This window comes from Mustela nivalis (genome assembly GCF_964662115.1).
Source record: "Mustela nivalis genome assembly, chromosome: 1".
NCBI classification, from domain to species: Eukaryota; Metazoa; Chordata; class Mammalia; order Carnivora; family Mustelidae; genus Mustela; species Mustela nivalis.
This window is the reverse complement of record NC_139020.1, coordinates 67,590,593-67,610,013: the sequence shown is the minus strand read 5'-3', so window position 1 is coordinate 67,610,013 and position 19,421 is coordinate 67,590,593. Positions and strand designations below refer to the sequence as shown.

Here is a 19,421-nt window from a genome sequence, read left to right as displayed (position 1 = left end):
CAAAGTAATATTGAGGCAAAACTACATATACAGGTGTAGAAAGACAACTAAGATAGATACAGTATTAAGTGGGAAAAAAGCAACATGCAAACTGATATAGTATTCCAGCTATATATGAAGGAAAAAAGGACATTTATGCATATATGTTTGTTTATGTTAGAATCTTTCCAGAAGTTTATATACAACCTGGCACCAGTAGACATCAGTAGGGAAGGGAATAATTAGGTGGTGGCTGGAGATAGAAGGAAACGTAGTTTTCACAATATACTTGTGTTTCATGTGTCTCATGAATTTGTATCATATGCTTCCATCCAGCCATTCATGTATTCATTCATGTATTCATTTTCATGCAACAGTATTTGTTTTTGTCTCAGGCAGGGTGTGCTAGGTGCTGGAGATACAATAGTGGATGAGATAATGAAGTGCCCCTGTCCTTATGGAACTTAAATTCTGGGAGTGGGTGGGCTGAGGACAGGTAATAATCACCCCAAAGATACAGATGTAGTGAAAAGAAGGGCCATATGCACCCCAGTGTTCATAGCAGCAATGTCCACAATTGCTAAACTGTAGAAGGAGCTGAGATGCCCTTCAGCAGACAAATGGATAAAGAAGATGTGGTTCCTATACACAGTGGAATATTACTCAGCCATCAGAAAGAGGACTACTCAACTTTTGCATCAACGTGGACAGGACTGGAGGAGATTGTGCTGAGTGCAATAAGTCAAGCAGAGAAAGTCAATCATCATATGCTTTCACTTATTTGTGGAGCATAAGGAATAGCATGGAGGACATTAGGAGAAGGAAAGGAAAAACAAATTGGGGGAAATCAGAGGGGAGACAAACGATGAGAGACTGGACTCTGGGAAACAAACTGAGGGTTTTAGAGGGGAGAGGATGGGAGGTTAAAAGAGCCTGGTGGTGGGTGTTAAGGAGGGCACGTATTGCATGGAGCACTGGGTATTATACCCAAACAATGAATCTTGGAACACTGCGTCAAAAGCTAATGATGTGTACTGTATGGTGACTAACATAACATCATAAAAAATTAAAAATTAAGAAAAAACTCTATTCGCATGAGGACTTAAGGCATTTGAAGGTTCCAAACAGTGAATGTCTGAGTGTGTGTGTGTGTGTGTGTGTGTGTGTGTGTGTAGGCTTGGTCAGAGCATTTTAGATGGTGCTGGCCTCATTTCTTGGGTAGGGGAAGAAATTAGACATCTCATTACAGATTTAGTCCATTCCCATTTTAAATGTAGATGATTGGCCCTTCGTGTATACCCTCCTGTAGTCTTGGCTGATTTTCTATCTAGCTCTTGGTTCACATTCAGCCAGGAAGATGCTTTTACTCACCGCCAACACCTAGGGATTACTGGTGAGTTCCCCCTCTTGTCCTTTGTGAGAGAAGTGAGAGGTTTAGTGTCTGGTATGTGATTAAAACACGGTTGGTCCTCTTGTCCCTGAGTCTGTGTGGCTGCCTTGGATAAATGTGTGGATGGGTAGTCAGGGCAACTCTCTCCCCTGGTTGGTTGAGAAGCCTTCATTCTGGAGGACCTAGTTTGGAAGCACATGAAAGGAATGGAAATGGACACAGAGGGAATAAGGACTTTTTTAGTGTTGAAAATAAAATAATGTTGAGAATAGAGTATTTAGCAAGATCTTTTCGCAAGCTGGCAGTCTCAGGACTTAGAAAGGCCTTTTGGCTTGGGTAGTGGGAAACCTCCATTGGCTACATCTGGGGGCCAAATAAGCAAGAGGCCTTCATTCTTCCTTCTAGATTTGGATTTCTCTTGCCTTTTCTATCATGGGAAACACACACACACATACACACACACAAGTGATTTAGGTTTAGCAGATTGGTTCTCCCAGCTGATGATGTATTTGCAAATGGTCATTGGAGCACTATTCCTTGAAAGAGCTCTTTCTACACTGACCAGGTCCTAGAGCTTAGTGCATGTGTGTGACCTGTCTGTTCTTTAGCATGAAGACATCTCTGTCACCCAGGGGAGGGGGCAAGTTGGCTACCAGTCATGGCATTTAAAACAGCAGGACAAGAACCAAGCACTTAGAAGCAGGAGGGGAAATCAGAATAAAGAAAATAAGTCATCATCATCACCTAAGCAAGGAAATATTAATAGGCCATATATCATCACATAGAGATAAGAGCTCTGGTAAAGAATCATAGTAAATTAGAAGTGCTTATATAGAATGGTCAGGCATCTGATGTGATGACCGACCAGAGACTAGAAGGAAGCTAGGGAATAAGGCAAGTAAATATCTGAGGGAAGAAAGCAAAAGGATTGTATAATCTGTAATTAGCCTCTTGATAGTAAGTATGAAATTGCGTAGGTCACTCCCCCCTCCCTTTTTTATTAAGGTATAATTTGCATGTAGTGGAGCCTAACCCCTTTAGCCTAGCATGATAGGACTTTGACAAACACCTACACCACCACAAACTAGGTCATTCTCTTAACTATTTAGGCTGAAGGTTAGCTTTTCCTTTGGAGTGGGACCCTGTGTGTGTGTGGGATATACCACTATTTCTGATTTGAGATTATATAAACCCATTAAATAGGTATACACTTTCTTAGAGTAAGTTATTAATTTGATTCTTCTAGGAGGATGTGACAATAGGCTTGGGTGAAGGTTTTTCCAAAAACTAATTCAGGCCAAAAAAAAATTTTTTTTTTCCAGAAAGTCAGTACTGTGAAAAAATAACTTACATTGGCATCATGTAGACAAACCACAGTTATTTCACTGAATTTTTTATTTTAATTGGACATATTGAAGGTGACTAACTGGAACAGGAACCCCTTTAAGAATTATGAGTGAAAGAAATCTTTGGTGTCTAGACAATTCTAATGGAAAACAGAAAGATTCTAATTACTCAGAAAATCGAAATAAAATTGTGAGCCAAAATTGTGTGCCTGTGCCAAGATTTGGCTAAGTTTTTAACTCTTTTTCCAAGCCACTTCCCCAGGTGATTGATCTCATTTAGTTAATGCAGAGAATTGCCAAAACCCAGATTCAGGCAGGTCTTTAGATTTTTGTTTTTAATAAATACACCAACTGCCAGGAATTGGCTTCTGGATAGTATCAAGCCCCTGTTGCCAAGGAGCTATGAATTAAGGCCAGGTACTTGGGAAAAATTCTTTACACTTGGTTTGGTTCACTTCTCTTAACCTACCTGAAATGTTGGGATACTGGATGTTTATAACCAATTTAAATATGTCCTTTTAAGTCAAAAAAGTTCTGTTTCTGCTTGAACCTAGTTGATTTGATGAAAGTAAAAAGTTGTCTAAATGCATGGCTTTTATTTCTGGGTATTATGATTATTGAAATCCAAGAAACCTTGGATTTCAATTTCTCATCTTATACAAAATTATTGCTTCCAAAGCAGATTTCATTTTTACTGATTATAAAACACAAATACCTCATTTATAGATTTTTACCTTGTTTAAATAGCTGTGACTGAATCTCATGCTATTTCTCTTCCCTCCCTCCCTCTCTCTTTTCCCTCCAGAATGGCAGTAACTTTTTAAATTATAAAATATGCATGTTCTTAAGATGTTTTTTCAAGTAATGAATAAGTATGAAACAATTAAAACATTTCCCCCAAACTCTTACCAGAGCTAACCTCTCTTACATTTGTTGTTTATCTTGCCATACTTTTTATGCTTTATATAACTTATGAGTTTTTTTATTAGTTTTTAGGTAAAGGGAGTCATACTAATCATAGCCTCGTAAAATGGGAACATTTTTCCATGGCTAATAATGTCCTTAAAATTCTGTTTTAGGAACTATGTAATATTCCATCATACACATGTACCAAAAGGTGTTTATACATTTAAGTTGTTTCTAGGTTTTTGCCTTTATCTATAATGTTGCAGTTCTAGGACGTGTATAACTGTTCTTATCTGCTTAGTTTATTAGGATACATATCCAGCAGAGGAATTGCTGCTGAGAGGGTCTTCCCATTATTGGGAATTACTTGTGATGCTGATGCAGAGGCCAGGGATCAGCTTGTCACTTAGACAATGGAGAGCAGTTGAAAGGACATTTGTTGAAGTGGAAAGAGACTTTAAAATGTGTATAATTGTTTTTAAAGCACTTATTTAAAATGATGTCCTCTAAGAGACCAGACCCATTACTCCTCTTTAGTTACATTGTCAGACTGCCCTCCAAAAAGACTGTCCAATATCCCTCCCACCAACAACGTGTTAGCTGCTTGAGTGCAGAGGATAGTGTCCCTTGCACCAAGTACGCATAAGTGTTTAGCATTAGTACTTAACATCTAGTAGGTGCCAAGTTTAAGTATTTTGTAAATGCACCCATTATGCTACATTTTTATCAACTCAGGATGTTATCAGACTTCTTAATCTTTATCAGCCTGGTACATGAAATTTTTTCTTTTTTTTTAAGTGTAACTTTTTTTTTAATTAAAATCAAGCATCTTTTCATGTGATTATTGACATTTGGGTTTCTTCATGGCCTCAGCTTATTTTTGTATTGAGGTATTTTTACTGTTATTGACTCAGAAGTGGGAAATTAAGTAAATAAAAGTTTTTCAGGATAGTAATCTAATGACATATGTATTGCAAATTTGTTTACCAAGTCTGAGGTTTGTCTCAAGTATATTAGGTCTTTTGCTATTTAGGAAACATTTTTTTTTTAAGATTTTATTTATTTATTTGACAAAGATGACAAGTAGGCAGAGAGGCAGGCAGAGAGAGGAGGAAGCAGGCTCCCCGCTGAGCAGAGAGTCTGATGCGGGGCTTGATCTCAGGACCCTGGAATCATGACCTGAGCCGAAGGCAGAGACTTTACCCATTGAGCCACCCAGGCGCCCCGGAAACATTTATTTTTTGATAGTCCCATCTGTCAGTCTCTTTTCACTTAAGATTTCTAAATTCTATAACATGCTCAGAAGGGCTTCTTCATCCCCAAATTACAAAAACTATTATTACCTTCTTTTAATACTTTAATGGCTTTAATTTTTTTAAAGATTTTATTATTTTGACAGAGAGCGTGTGCATGCACATCAGCAGGGGGGAGGGGCATAGGGAGAAGGAGAGGGTGAGAAGCAGGCTTCCCTGTGAGCAGAGAGCTCTATACAGAACTCTCTCCTAAGACTCTGAGATCATGACCTGAGCCGAAGGCAGATGCTTAACCCACTGAGCCACCCAGGCATTATGTCTTTAATTTTTATGTGTAAATATTTGATCTTTCGGGAATTGATTTTTGTACAAGATGAGGAATTGAAATCCAAGGTTTCTTTTACCCAAGTGGACAGTTTCTTATCTCAAAAACATTTCTTCTGGTGTGCCTTTTTTTTTTTTTTTTTATTGTAGTGCAGCTGATGTACAGTGTTTTATTTTTCAGATACACAACCAAGAACATTTTTTTAAGTAATCCGCCCTTTCCCATATTGATTTGAAATGCTGCCTTTACCATATATAACATTTTTGTATATACAAGAAGTAATTTCTGGACTTTAATTTCTGTTTTGTCACTTTTTTTATTTGCTTCTTAGCAATATCACATTATTTCTGACACTTCAGCTGTGTAATAATTTTGAAATCTAGATAGGCTAAAGTTCCTCTCTTCCCTGTTACTCCTTTTTTAAAAAAATTTCGTGGCTGTTCTCTGCCTTTACTCTTCCAGATGCACTTTAGAATCAATTTGTCAAATTTATTAAGTTCCCTCTAAATTCTTTTGGTATTAACTGGCATGGCAGATCTGGGTTTAATGATGTTTTTCATTTTGTTTTGACCTGAGTTTTATATTCCTAATTTTCCTCTAGTGTCAGGTTTAAAATCAGAGTCAGTCTGTTCCCTAACCTTAATTTGTCTTTTTTGTGTTTCTTGTTCAACTGCTTTTTGCTGGTTTTTGATTTTTGCTTTAACAGTTTATCAGAAGTGATCTCATCTTAAGCATTCAGCATCACTAAAGTCATTTTTTAAAACCATCTGAGAAGACAAATACCACATGGTTTAACTTACATGTGGAATGTTAAAAACTAAATGAACAAAGAAAAGCAGAAACAGATTCATAAGTATAGAGAACAAACCAGTGGTTTCCAGAAGGGAGGGGGTCTGGGGATAGATGAAATAGGTGAAAGGTACTAAGAAGTATAACTTCTAGTTATAAAATAAGTCACAGGGTTGTAACATACAGCATGGAGAATATTAAGTCAATAATACTGTAATAATGTTGTGTGGTGACAGAGAGTAACTGCACTTACCATGATAAGCATTTTGTAATATATGTAACTATCAAATCCCTATGTTGTACTCCTGAAACTAATATAATACTATATGTCAGCTATACTTCAATTAAAAAAAAAAAAATCTGAGAGCCAGACTTTTGTAGGGCTGTGCTCTTCCTCACATGCCTGTCCTGCCTGGGGCTAGGTTGATGGCACATGTTTATCAATTACATAGCTGTTCTCCTTCACCCTAGAATCATAGATAATTATTCTCTAGTTAGAGTGAATTCTTAAATAGGTAAATAACCATATTTGGGAAGTTTGATAATAACTTTTATCTTTAGCACTTGGTAAGGTATGTGTATTATATAAAAACAAAAATCAGCTTTATAGTTACAAAGGAAGGAAACTTTATTTGATATCCTGGTTGTTCAAAATAATAAAAGACCTAGCATTTAAATTTATTTCAGAATCAGTGTAAGTTATGGTACCAGTTACAATGTAACAAAAAAATACAGTTTACACCATATTACAGGAAATATGGCTTCCAGATTAGAAAAGGTAATAGCTCCAATCTCTGCTAATCAGTTTTATATTTCTGTGTGCCTATTCTGTGCCAGGAACTAAACCAGGCGCTAGGATACAAAGCTGAGAGACATAGCCCACTTAAAACTATGTAAATGATAGCTAGAACAAGCAAATGATCATAGGTTTTATGAAAAAGTCAGAAGAAGGGCATTCAGGAACTAGACCACAGAGGCTGGGAATAGCTTGTAAGAGGAGGTGGCACCAAACAGAGCAGAGGCTTGGGAGGTAGGGCTGTGGCCCTCTCTATCTCTGGCATGTTGTACACATTCTTAAACTTCATTCTGTCTCAGTTTCTAAATGTGTAAAATGGAGACAGTAATAATACATTTTATTCTGTTCTCCTAAGCACTAGCAAGATGATGTATATATGGGAAGCCTCTAGAACAGACTCTGGCACACAGTAATGACTTAGAAAATGGTATGGAATGCCATTTTAAATGCTAGGCAGTAAAAGTAGCCCCAGGAGAGAGAGACTTCCAGCAGAAGGAAAGGTGTGTGCCAGAACTAGAGTGGTTGAGCTGGGGCCTTTCTGGAATTGCAAAGTATTTAACCTGATTGGAGTGGAGGGAGTAGCTGAAGATGAAGCTGGGAAGGGAGGCAGGGGTGAGATCTCTAGATAGAAACTGTTGTGCCATGTTGAGGAATCTGAGGGAGGCATTGAAAGTGTTGTAGAATCTTTGAAGGCCTAAAGTAGGGGAGTGTCCAGAACAGTTTTCCCTAGTTGAAAGACTGGTTTGTTACAGATTTGTGGAGGGGCTAGCAAAACTGTTTGAAGTAGCATTTCCAGTTAGAGTGGTAGTGCTCAGCCCTGCCTGCACGTTGGAACCTTCTGGACAACTTTCAGCAGTCTGATGCCCAGGTTTGCTCCCAACCAGTTTTATCAGCAGTTCTGGGGGTGGGACTGAAGCATTGGTATTTTTTATTGAGTCCCAGATAATTCCATTGCACAGCCACAATAGTGAATCACTGAGTTAGACGGTAAGTGTGTTAGAATCAGATTTGATAATGTTTCAAATTAAACCAGTGTCAGCAACATAAAGGAGCCAAAGTAAGGAGATACATAGGATATGGTGGTCAGTTGAATGAGGAGGGGGTTGATTATTTCTAGGCTGGGTCACTGGGATGGTAATGATCATCTACCAAGACTCAATCATATACCAAAAACATGAAGGAGAAACAGATTTGGCTATTAGACCTTGTTGAGTGTGGGTATTGAGGAAAAATGATACAGGGCAAATGGGCAGAAAGAAACCGAAGGGGAGGAGCTGATGGTGCAGTTGAAAATCTAGGAGAGAGGGGCGCCTGGGTGGCTCAGTGGGTTAAGCCACTGCCTTCGGCTCAGGTCATGATCTCAGGGTCCTGGGATCGAGTTCCGCATCGGGCTCTCTGCACAGCGGGGAGCCTGCTTCCCTCTCTCTCTCTGGCTGCCTCTCCATCTACTTGTGATTTCTCTCTGTCAAATTAATAAATAAAATCTTTAAAAAAAAAAAAATCTAGGAGACAGTAGATAATTGATAAGTGAGACCCCTGAGAAGATAGGACGTGCAGAGACATGAAAGAAATAATTTATATGAGAATTTCCACTCAGAGAGAAAAAAGTAAAAATAGGTGAGGGTGCAGACAGGTTCACAGGTCAGGGAAGAGAAGCTATAGTATAGCCTGATGGCCTGATTTCCTCACTGAAGGAAATAGGAGTATTTGCTGAGAATCAGGTGAGAAGAGGGGATTAAGGAGTCTGGGCAAGTGCTTGGAGATACAAGGGGGCCATCTGAGAAGGAGGGGTCTTGTCCTGCTCTTAAATGTCTTTCCCCCTAGTGTTTCAGTATTGAGTCTCTTTCACATACTTTCTGGGAATCTCCTTTGTTACATTAGATTATTAAGAAAAACATTGATAAACTAAAGTTTGTCCAGAGTGGTTAAGTAGTTGACACAATTCAGAAAGTTATCAGTTAACGTTTCATTTCTGGGGTAGCACTTAGCTACCTTAATTTCAAATTTAAAGTGTTGATATCACTTGGAAACACTGTGCACATCTCACTGTTTTCAGTGTCATTAGGTAGCATCATATTTTTTTCTAAATACCAACTCATTTGCAAGCATGTTAATTCTTAGTGTAAATACTTTCTATTATACTATAAATTCTAATAGATATTTTAGTTCCTATCTGCTTAATACTTTTTTGGTTCTATGATGTCTGATAAAGATCTAACTAGATTTCTCAACTCTGACATAAGCTATGATTTGCATTATGTATTCTCTAAATATTTTTTCCTCTAAAAACCCATTAAAAGTTTAGTAATTAATTGTCAGGCAGAGTGAACCATTTATTTTACAGCTTTCCTATTTAGCAGAACTAATTGTATTCCCTACAAAAAAAGCAATCATTAGAATGGTTTTTCCCTAAGTCTTCTTGTTTTAACTTAATTATTAAAATAATTATAGGGGCGCCTGGGTGGCTCAGTGAGTTAAGCCTCTGCCTTCAACTCAGGTCATGATCTCAAGGTCCTGGGATCGAGCCCCGCCTTGGGCTCTCTGCTCAGCAGGGAGTCTGCTTCCCCCTCCGGCCTCTGCTTGCCTCTCTGCCTACTTGTGATCTCTGTCTGTCAAATGAATAAATAAAATCTTAAAAAAAAAAATAAAATAAAATAATTATATATTACTGAAACAAAACTGGGGTTGGGACCATGAATGTATAGATAGAAGGGGACCCTGATATTGCAGGACATTAACCTAGTATTTTGATATCATTTCAGGTAACATTTCATTTGTTGCATTTCCAGTTTCCAGCACCAACTCACCAACAAAGATTTTACCAAAAACCTTAGGACCAATAAATGTGAATGTTGGACCCCAAATGGTAAGAAAACCATCAAATCTTAAAATTTGACATTTTGCTCAGGCAAGACTAATTTAAAAGATAATGGTACTAAAGATGCTGAACAAAAATTCCAGTTCACTTCTTAACTTATGCACTTTTTTAAGAAGTTTTGTTTTTGTCAGAATGTATCTGATTAAGTCTTGAGAAAAAGAAAGGCGGTTGTGCTCTTCATTGTTTAATTTTCATTTAATTGAGTCTGGTTTCTGGATATGTAATATCAAGGTTTTTGCTTGCTCCCTATGGTAGGCTTCTCTTGTTTTTAGTTTGATTAAATTGATTAGAAATCTGTTGTGTTTTATGTTCTTCTCTTTTTTCCTTATAAAATAACCTTTACTGCCCTAAGCTTTGTACTCACATATAAATTGAATATGACCCAGCAGTTAATCTATATCCAGAGCTATCAATCTTTAGCAGTAGAAATAATGAATGAAAAGTGGAAAATATTTAACTGTTTCTCTGGAGGCATTCCGTTAATTATGCTAGAGCTTGGGGCGCCTCGGTGGCTCAGCAGGTTAAAGCCTCTGCCTTTGGCTCAGGTCATGATCCCAGGGTCCTAGGATCGAGCCCCACATTGGGCTCTCTGCTCAGCAGGGAGCTTGCTTTCTCCTCTCTCTCTCTCTCTCTCTCTCTCTCTCTCGGCCTGCCTCTCTGCCTTCTAGTGATCTGTCAAATAAATAAATAAAATCTTTTAAAAAAAAAATTATGGTAGAGCTTGAAGTATATAACACTTTCAGAAAAGCCTTACTTTTAAACAAAGTGACATGTAATTACCCTGAAAACTATACTTAATTTAATGGTCTCAGCCACCTTTAACAAAAGTTTGTAAACGCTTGAACAGTAACTCTTTTTTTTTTTTTTTAAAGATTTATTTATTTATTTGATAGACAGAAATCACAAGGAGGCAGAGAGGCAGGCAGAGAGAGGAGGAAGCAGGCTCCCTGCTGAGCAGAGAGCCCAATGCGGGACTCGATCCCAGGACCCTGGGATCATGACCTGAGCCGAAGGCAGAGACTTTAACCCACTGAGCCACCCAGGCGTCCCTGAACCGTAACTCTGTACTGTTAGTGCTTGTGTGGTCTCATCTATAAAGCAGGAAGAATAAATTTTGCCCATGATACTCAGTATTGTGGACTCTGTTAAATGCAGAATTATTTAAGCAAAAAAATATATCTTAACATACTTAGTGGCTTCAGCAAATCTTCAGGAGTTTAAGACATTCAAGACATGACATTTTTCTTGATCACTTGAGGACTGTTAATTACCTACAGAATTCAAACTAAAGATATCTCACAATTTACTATAACTATGTGAAGAATGTAGTCTAGCTCCAAACCTCAGGGGACTTAAGTTCAGGTAAGTGTCCCCATTTCAAGGTAGTTCAGGGTATATTTCAAACATTTACTAAGCTTTTGCTTCTCACCAGCCACTGAAAAGTAGGTGTAAATGAGATAAGGCACCTGACTTTAAAGTCTGTATTTTGAAATGTGATTATATAAATACCAAAATTAAATAAACATCCCTAAACTCTTAGAGTTTCTCCCTCACAGTCCTCTGTTTCGAGAGACTATTTCCTGTCAGTATTTTTAAGGATACTGCTGTGGCTCAAATTCTTTTGGAAACAGTTTTTCTTTTTGTTGTCAATTTGAGCTACTGTGCATGCAGTTACTGTTATACCTCAGTTCTGACAATGATAAAGTAGTCTTATACACTACTTACCTCATCACTACAAACCTCAGAAACAGCAAAAGAAAGGTCAGAAGAAGGAAGGGAGATTTGGGGTTCCTCTTTAAACCAGATCTTAATTTGTGTCCTTAATACTGAGGTGCTTTTTCTAGTTCTCAGTTCTTAGACAGAAACGAGAGCTTTTTTTTTACTTCCTAATTGTTGTAGAATCCCAGTTAGAGCCATTTCTCTCTTCTTTTGTTTATTTCTTTTGAATAGTGTCCCCTCACCTTCACTCTCTCAACCATGATTTAAAAGCATTTTTTTTAAGTTGGAAAACCCTTGAATAAAACCTTTTTCTTTTTTAAAACCTGCTTCTCTCTGTTGTCTTTCTGTTTGCGCTAAAAATTTCACATCTCTAGCCAGATCTTAATGGTAGATAGAAATTTCAAAAAGTCTTAAGAAAAAGGTTGTTTTCTGTGTTTATAGAAACTAGTTTAATGTAACTGTTTTAGTTTGGAATACTTGCTCTTTACTTAAAGGTATCTTGTCATATAATCAAAAAAAAGTACATGTTTCTTACAGTAAAACTAAAATTTTGTGAAATAATAAAGTCCTTTAATGTAATACTTTATAATTACGTAGAGTCTTTTTCCCTTTAGAATACAGAAGCTCTTGGGGCGCCTCGGTGGCTCAGTGGGTTAAAGCCTCTGCCTTCAGCTCAGGTCATGATCCCAGGGTCCTGGGATCGAGCCCCACATCGAGCCCCACATGGAGTTCTCTGCTCGGCAGGGAGCCTGCCCTTCCTCTCTCTGCCTGCCTCTCTGCCTGCTTGTGATAAAAAAAAAAAAAGAATACAGAAGCTCTCTTGGCTTTGCTTGCTTGCTTGCTTTCTAATTGAAGTATCATTGACACAGAATGTTACATTAGTTTGGACAACTCTGTACTTCATGCTGTTCACCACCAGTGTAGCTACCATACAAGGCTGTAACAATTTCTTGGCTATTCCTACTGTAGATGGCAGTAGTATGTAAGATATATTGATTGAAGGGAGAAAACCTTCAGAATGAGGTTCAATTACTATATGATTTTCATAGCCCAGCTGTAATCCGTTGTCAAAAAAACTGCATGATTACATTGAAATTAAGGATTTCTTTGGGGTGGGGGAAGGTAAGTGCCAGAATTTAAAATAAATGTTCACTTTCTTTATCAGATCAACTGAATATAGTAATTACCTCTAATTTACCTCTAATTTCAATTTGGAATTTCAAAATTAAGGTTCAGTTTTATAAAACACATCTGACTCATCACCTATATAATTTTCCTGTATTCAGTAGTTGATCAAGTTTTGTTGGCTTTTCTTTGATTTTGTTTAAGGTTCACTGTCATTGTCCTAATTTAGGAACTCATTGCATCTCACATGAACTTCTAACTTGTCTTTGTAGTTGAAGTATATCATCCCTCCAGTTTGTTCATTCAGGAAATGTTTATTGAGGATTTCTGCTATTGAGGGCATAGCAGGCACTAGGCTAAGGGAAAAGAACAGAATATTGCTAATCATCGTCAGATCAGCAAAGAATGTCAGCTGACATTCTGACATTGAGGAAGAAAAAATAAACCAGAACATAGCAGTTCATTTCCAAAGCCTTTCTCAGAAATAATAACCAGTTTTTTCCTATATCCTATTTCCCTTCCTCTCTACATCTTTTTTTTTTCCTACAAAGCCCTTTAAATCAGGTAAAATGAGCCTGTACGCTACTAATAACAGATACAGAAAAAGAACTTAGTAATAATACTGCTCAAATAATGCAGTCTATCTCAAGGGTAAGTTTGGATGATTAGAATTGCTTTATGGAGGGGCACCTGGGTGGCTCAGTGGGTTGAGCCACTGCCTTCGGCTCAGGTCATGATCTCAGGGTCCTGGGATCGAGTCCCACATCGGGCTCTCTGCTCAGCAGGGAGCCTGCTTCTCTCTCTCTCTCTCTCTCTCTCTCTCTGCCTGTCTCTCTGTCTACTTGTGATCTCTCTCTGTCAAATAAATAAATAAAATCTTAAAAAAAAAAAAAAAGAATTGCTTTGTAGAGACTCCTGTTCTAGAAATAGAATAGACCAGAGACTGATCAAATACTCAGATTTTCCTTCTTAAGCTTCACCCTCAAGGTCAGCATGTTATAGGACATACAAACATGTGATGTAGTGATTGGTAAGAACTATGTCCTTTATTTTTTTTTTTTTTAAGATTTTATTTATTTATTTGACATGGATCACAAGTAGGCAGAGAGGTAGGCAGAGAAAGAAGAAGCAGGCTCCCTGCTGAGCAGAGAGCCCGATGCGGGGCTCCATCCCAGGACCCTGGGATCATGACCTGAGCCGAAGGCAGAGGCTTTAACCCACTGAGCCACCCAGGCACCCCTATATTGCATTTTCTTTTTTCTTTTTTTTTTCCATCCATTTTAATTTTTTTAATCTCTTTTCAGCATAACAGTATTCATTGTTTTTGCACCACACCCAGTGCTCCATGCAATCCGTGCCCTCTCCAATACCCACCACCTGATTCCCCCAACTTCCCACCCCTTGCCCCTTCAAAACCCTCAGATTGTTTTTCAGAGTCCATAGTCTCTCATGGTTCACCTCCCCTTCCAATTTCCCCCAACTCCCTTCATTGCATTTTCTTACTGGATTTTATGTAGTCCTTCTGGCATATTAATGAACAGAGAAGCTACTTTTTTCATTTTAAGAGCTGGGTCTTCTGTCTCAGTTCATCAAATATTTCTTGTGCCTTTCCTGTGAATATCTCCTAGCACTGCACTAGGCTCTGCAAACATTTGGTCTACCTTAAAGATTTTCACTGAAATGGAGGTGCAGAGGTAGAGTGGGTGTGTAGAAGGGTAGGACAGGCAAACCTGTTATCTAGTATTCATATTTCCTCATGAGGTAAGCTTCTAAATTCCTCATTTAATAGTCCCTGGAAATTGTGGAGAGTCAGAATTCTCCAGATATCTATCAGTGTTTATTGTCTCTTTTTTAACTATAGAATTAACTTACTAAAATTATTTCCTAGGCATTTGTATATAGTACTATCTCCCTAGCTCCAAATTGGCAAAATGCCATACACAAATGGAGGTAACTAATGTTCTTAAGTATTTGGTAAATGAATAAATGTTGATGCAACTTTGATAATGAAGGCTGAACTAAGCTTGAAATGGAAATGAATCCTTCCCATTGTTCCTTATGGAGCAAATTAGCAACTCACTTAATGACTGGAATTAGACCTGTCTGCAGAATCAGGTTTCATTTGATCAGGGCTACAAAAATTAGTATTTTGACCTATATCAGACAGCAGAAATAGAACTTCCTTTGAAGATCTGTCATTTAAAAATTGTGTGTAGCTCACATAGATGCTTTTCTCTCTTAATTGGTACTTAAATAAAACCTTGCTGTTATGGAAATTTTCAAAAGTATATGAAAATAGAATCTCTTCCCTTTAGAAGATCTGAAGCTCTGGGTTTGCTCAGTTGAGGGCAGTCCTGTGCCTCGGGGTTGGAAAGAAAAAAAAAAAAGAGAGGGAGAATCCCTGTGTTCCCAGCAGCTCATTCTTCAACAATTACCAACGTGGGGCCAATGCTGTTGCATTGGCCTACTCACTGGAGCCTGCCCTTATTTTTCTGGCAAAAGTACTTATAAAGATATTAGTAGAATGCTAAGTTGTCTTTTGTACTGATTATTATAAACGTTTTTGGAAAAAACATGGTCTATTTATTAGTGAAGTCCTGCACAGCAATTTGGTAGCACCTGTCAAGAAGCTTTTTGAAAAGTCTGTATCCTTAGTTCCGTTACCTTTCTAGAGTCTGTCCTTAGGAAATAGATACTAAGGCCAAAGTCATTGTCCAAAAATGTTCATCACAGCATTGCTTATAATATTGGATAATTAAATATCCATATGTAGCTAACAGGAGGGGATAACAAATCCACATGATGAAATGTTTCACTATCTTCAAAATGTCCGTGAAGAATATTTATTGACATGAGGAAATGCTCTTGAAAAAAGAAGATAAAATCGCATTTGTTACAATAATCCAAATTGTATGATGCCTTTGTGTATATTTTGGACATGAAGATCTGATTTACTCTTGCCCTAGTACCTCAAGTTCAACTGCAGTTAGGTTCTGTAATTTCAAAGACAGCTTTCTGGGTTTTTTAAATTTTTAAAACATTGTTAGTTGCCACCTTAATCCTTCCAAATTGCTGTTCATTTGCTGAAACCTGTATTGTGACCTCATGGCAGTATTCAATTACTAATGCTTTAAGATCATAGAATATAAGTGAGTGAAATCTTATGTTTTAGATGATTGCTATTAAGTGCATTTTTGGCAGTGAGTTTTCCTCCTTATATGTAGCTTAGCAGTCAACATTATTTTCTGCCTATATGCATTTCTTAATAACTAAGAATGTTATTTTCTGTGTCCTAACTTTATAGATTATAAGCACACCACAGAGACTAACCAGTTCAGGAAGTGTTCTGATTGGGAGTCCATATACCCCTGCACCAGCAATGGTTACTCAGACACACATAGCAGAAGCTACCGGCTGGGTCCCAGGGTAAGAGTGTTGTTGCAAGTTACCATTTTTAAAACTTTTTCTGAAGCTATGATCTTTTTCTCTCACTGTGTTGTCTTCCATTCTTGTTTTATGTTAGCCTAGTCCTTAGAAACTATGTGTTGCCTTTAAAACTACCTAATTTAATTTCAGTTTATGTCTTAGATATAAATCATTTATGGAGCAACCATTTTTAGGTAGAGAAAAACAATACAGTAATTTGTACCAGAATCTTCTGATCTTTCAGCTCTGAAAAAGGACTACTTTTTTGTGATTATGCAAATTCTAGTACCCCTATGCAAATTCTATATTTTATATTGTTTTAACAAACTTAAGAGTTACATATTGAATGTTGGCTCAGAATATCCCCCTGTGAATTTTTGTTTCCTTAAACATCAGAAAAGGAACTAGGAAAAAGAGGCCAAAAATATTAAAAATTTTACTGAGTTTTTCTCTTGATCCTTTTCAAACACTGGACAATTAAATCAGTATCCCTTGTGCTCCTCATTTACCACTTTTAGTATCAAACTTTCAGATGTTTCATTTCTGCCTGTAAAATACCCTTACCCAGCCTTTCTCTGCTCCTTATCATTTGAGCCTTTCATCTTTCCATAAGAGAAAACGCGTAAGATAAAGGATTTAAACCTTATTTGTTTACTTGAGAAGTCATTTCTGTGGTGGCATACTATACTGGTAGTTCTGTCTTTGACTTATGATTGTGAGTTCTAGCAAGCAGACAGTAAATCTTGGTTGTGTAAGAGCTTTCTTATTTCCAAGATGTTAAATGAATTGATGAAATAATCCTGGCAAAGTGTTTCAAGCCATATTCATGTTCATGTGTGTGCATACATGCACACGCACACACACATTAGAGACAGAAGAGTTTCATATGTATACATATTTTTTCACTATCAAAGGAGATGAAATGACACAATCACCTGTAATTCCATGGCCTTTATTCAGTCCTTATCCCACATAGGATCTGAAAGTTAACCTTGGATTTCTGCATAGCCTTGAGAGAGTAAAACATGAAAGCCAAACCCATGCCAGGTGTGTTGGCCCACTTTGGAGATGACCGGGTTTGGATATTTTCAGCCCCAGCAGTGCTTTATAATGGAGGTGGAAAGATTGCTCAGTCATTCCATAGTGACTAATACTACTCTGTGCCTTTTCTAAGTCTGCAATATTTTTCTCCTGTTTTCATTGAGCTCATTTCAGACTGTGTTATATTGTGATCTTTTTGGTCCTGTGGTAAAATTTATTATGTTGTGATTTCTCGGTCCTGTGATAAAACTTATCTTTTCTATTTGTTAGATTTTGTGTTTGGATGTATTTGCTGTGGAATTAGACAGGTTACAATAAATTATTCGTGAAATAAAATTGTGTTTAAATATCTGTTCTTTTTATGCTATCTTTTTTTTTTCTTTTTAGTGATAGAAAACGAGCTAGAGAATTTATAGATTCTGATTTTTCAGAAAGGTGAGTATAAGTGTTAAGTATTTTGTTTGGGAGATGCTACTATGTAGAGAGGAGTTTTCTGTCCAGATTGTTGTGGTTTAATTAGAGCTGTTTCTCTTTGCGTATCTTTAACTTCATTTAGTTTCTGCCTTTATTTCATGCCTTACTGAGTGTTCTACTTCACTTATCATTACATATATTCATTATATTTGCATGGTTCCAAAATTGGCTGTTGGTGGTGTGTCCTTTAGCCCTCCCTCTCCTCTTGGAAGATGAATGTACCACATTACTTCAACATGTCCAAACTTTTTAAAAAAGTTTTTTGAACACATTTAAAGATTATAAGTTCTCACTTATTTCTTAACTATTATATTAAATACAGTATAATCTTTCCTTAGACTATTAAGACAGTCTTCTCAGTATGCATCAGAATCACCTTTGGAGTGTTGAATACAGTATGAATGTCTACCAAGTCAGAAGCTCCAGAGTTAAAAATGTAGGGTCGTTATTTGAACTTAAAGTTCAGTGTGCATGGAAGCCACTATATGAGGTACCATATTAATGTTGCACTATGTTCTTTAAAGATTTATTTATTTGAGAGAGAGCAAGCACATGTGCACATATTGGGGGGACAGACAGACAGGAAAGAAACAGATTTTCCACTGAAAGTGAGACCATTATAGGGGTTACACAACCCCAAGATCATGACCTGAGCTGAAATCAAGAGTCAGACCTTTTTTTTTTTTTTTGAGAGAGAGAGAGAACAAGTAGACAGAGAGGCAGGCAGAGCAGAGGGAAGGAAGCAGGCTCCTGCTGAACAGAGAGCCCAATGCAGGGCTCGAGCCCAGGACCTTGAGATCATGACCTACCCAGAGGCAGAGGCTTAACCTACTGAGCCACCCAGGTGCCCCAAGAGTCAGACATTTAACTGACTGAGCCACCCAGGAGTCCCAAAGTTGTAATTATAAAACTTTACCAGCTACGCTTTTTTAATTTTATTTTTGATTCTAAGATTTTTTTTAACCCCTTCTTCCAATGGTATTTTAATCTCCTTTTTTTTGTTAGGTCATCTGCTCTCAGAATAATAAATAGTTTTCTGTCTTTTCTATTTTCTAATTTGCTACCTCTGATTTGCTGTGCACTGAGAAACTAGATGGCCAAATGTATTAGAATTCAGCCTGAAATAAAATCAAAAGGACTATGAGTGAGGATCTTGAGGCTATATAATTAAAAATGTGTGTTTTCTTGCATACGCACCAGTTTGTGGCATCTGTTGCTTGCTTCTTGGTTTGTAACTGTTTAGGACAGATAAAATCATGTCTGAGGAAATGCTGTATCACAATAGAGATATAGAGCAAAGTGTTCTTTCTCTTTAATGGAAACTACTCTTTCCAAACCCTGCTGGTCTTTTTTTGCATTTATCCTCAGAAAGGGCAGAAATACAAGTTTGTACAGATGTATTTAGCAATATTTAAGGTCTTAAAATGGCACTATTCATTAGTTATGATTGGTGGCACTTATGTACTGCAAATAGTATAAAAAACAAGATTCTCTTTATACTCGCTTCATAAGAGAGACCTCTAAAGATCACATATAGAAGTGCCAGATTAAATTTGTTGGCATAAACATTGATTTGGCTTTCCTAGTGATTTTTATTTTTTTTATTTTTCTAACATAACTTTACTGTAGTGAATCCCAGCCCCCGACTCCCGCAATCGGGTCTACTACATCTGATTTTCTTTTGGTTGTTGTTGTTGTTGTTTTTACAAATTGTTTATTTTCTTCCAAATGCATTGTGTTTTTCTGTAATGCTATGAAACGTCTTTGTTTCCCTTCCTCCAGTTGTTTTTGTTTGTTTGTTTCCATTCTCCCTTCTCTCAAACATAGACTGATCTTTTAGCTCTTTAGTGTCCTATATGTTGATTTAGTGTATCATATGGAAGTGTTTGTATTCATTTTCTTCAGGGATTTATACATCAATATGTTGATGTATTCATAACTGATATAAATTATAACTGACTTATACATCAATAT

General features: G+C 37.2%; 1 protein-coding gene across 41 annotated transcripts in view; it reads left to right on the top strand.

Annotated features, from left to right (window-relative positions):
* Positions 1 to 19,421, top strand: part of TFDP2 (transcription factor Dp-2) — a 178,476-nt gene that overhangs the window by 115,727 nt on the left and 43,328 nt on the right. For 15 of the 41 annotated variants that reach the window (XM_082712451.1, XM_082712471.1, XM_082712455.1 and 12 more), the window contains 3 exons: positions 9,547 to 9,650; positions 15,811 to 15,932; positions 17,361 to 17,408. In XM_082712451.1, coding sequence (XP_082568577.1) covers positions 9,547 to 9,650; positions 15,811 to 15,932; positions 17,361 to 17,408 — 274 coding nt within the window. The remainder of the gene's footprint in view (positions 1 to 9,546; positions 9,651 to 15,810; positions 15,933 to 17,360; positions 17,409 to 19,421) is intronic. The other 26 variants (XM_082712440.1, XM_082712438.1, XM_082712446.1 and 23 more) reach the window with 5 other exon arrangements.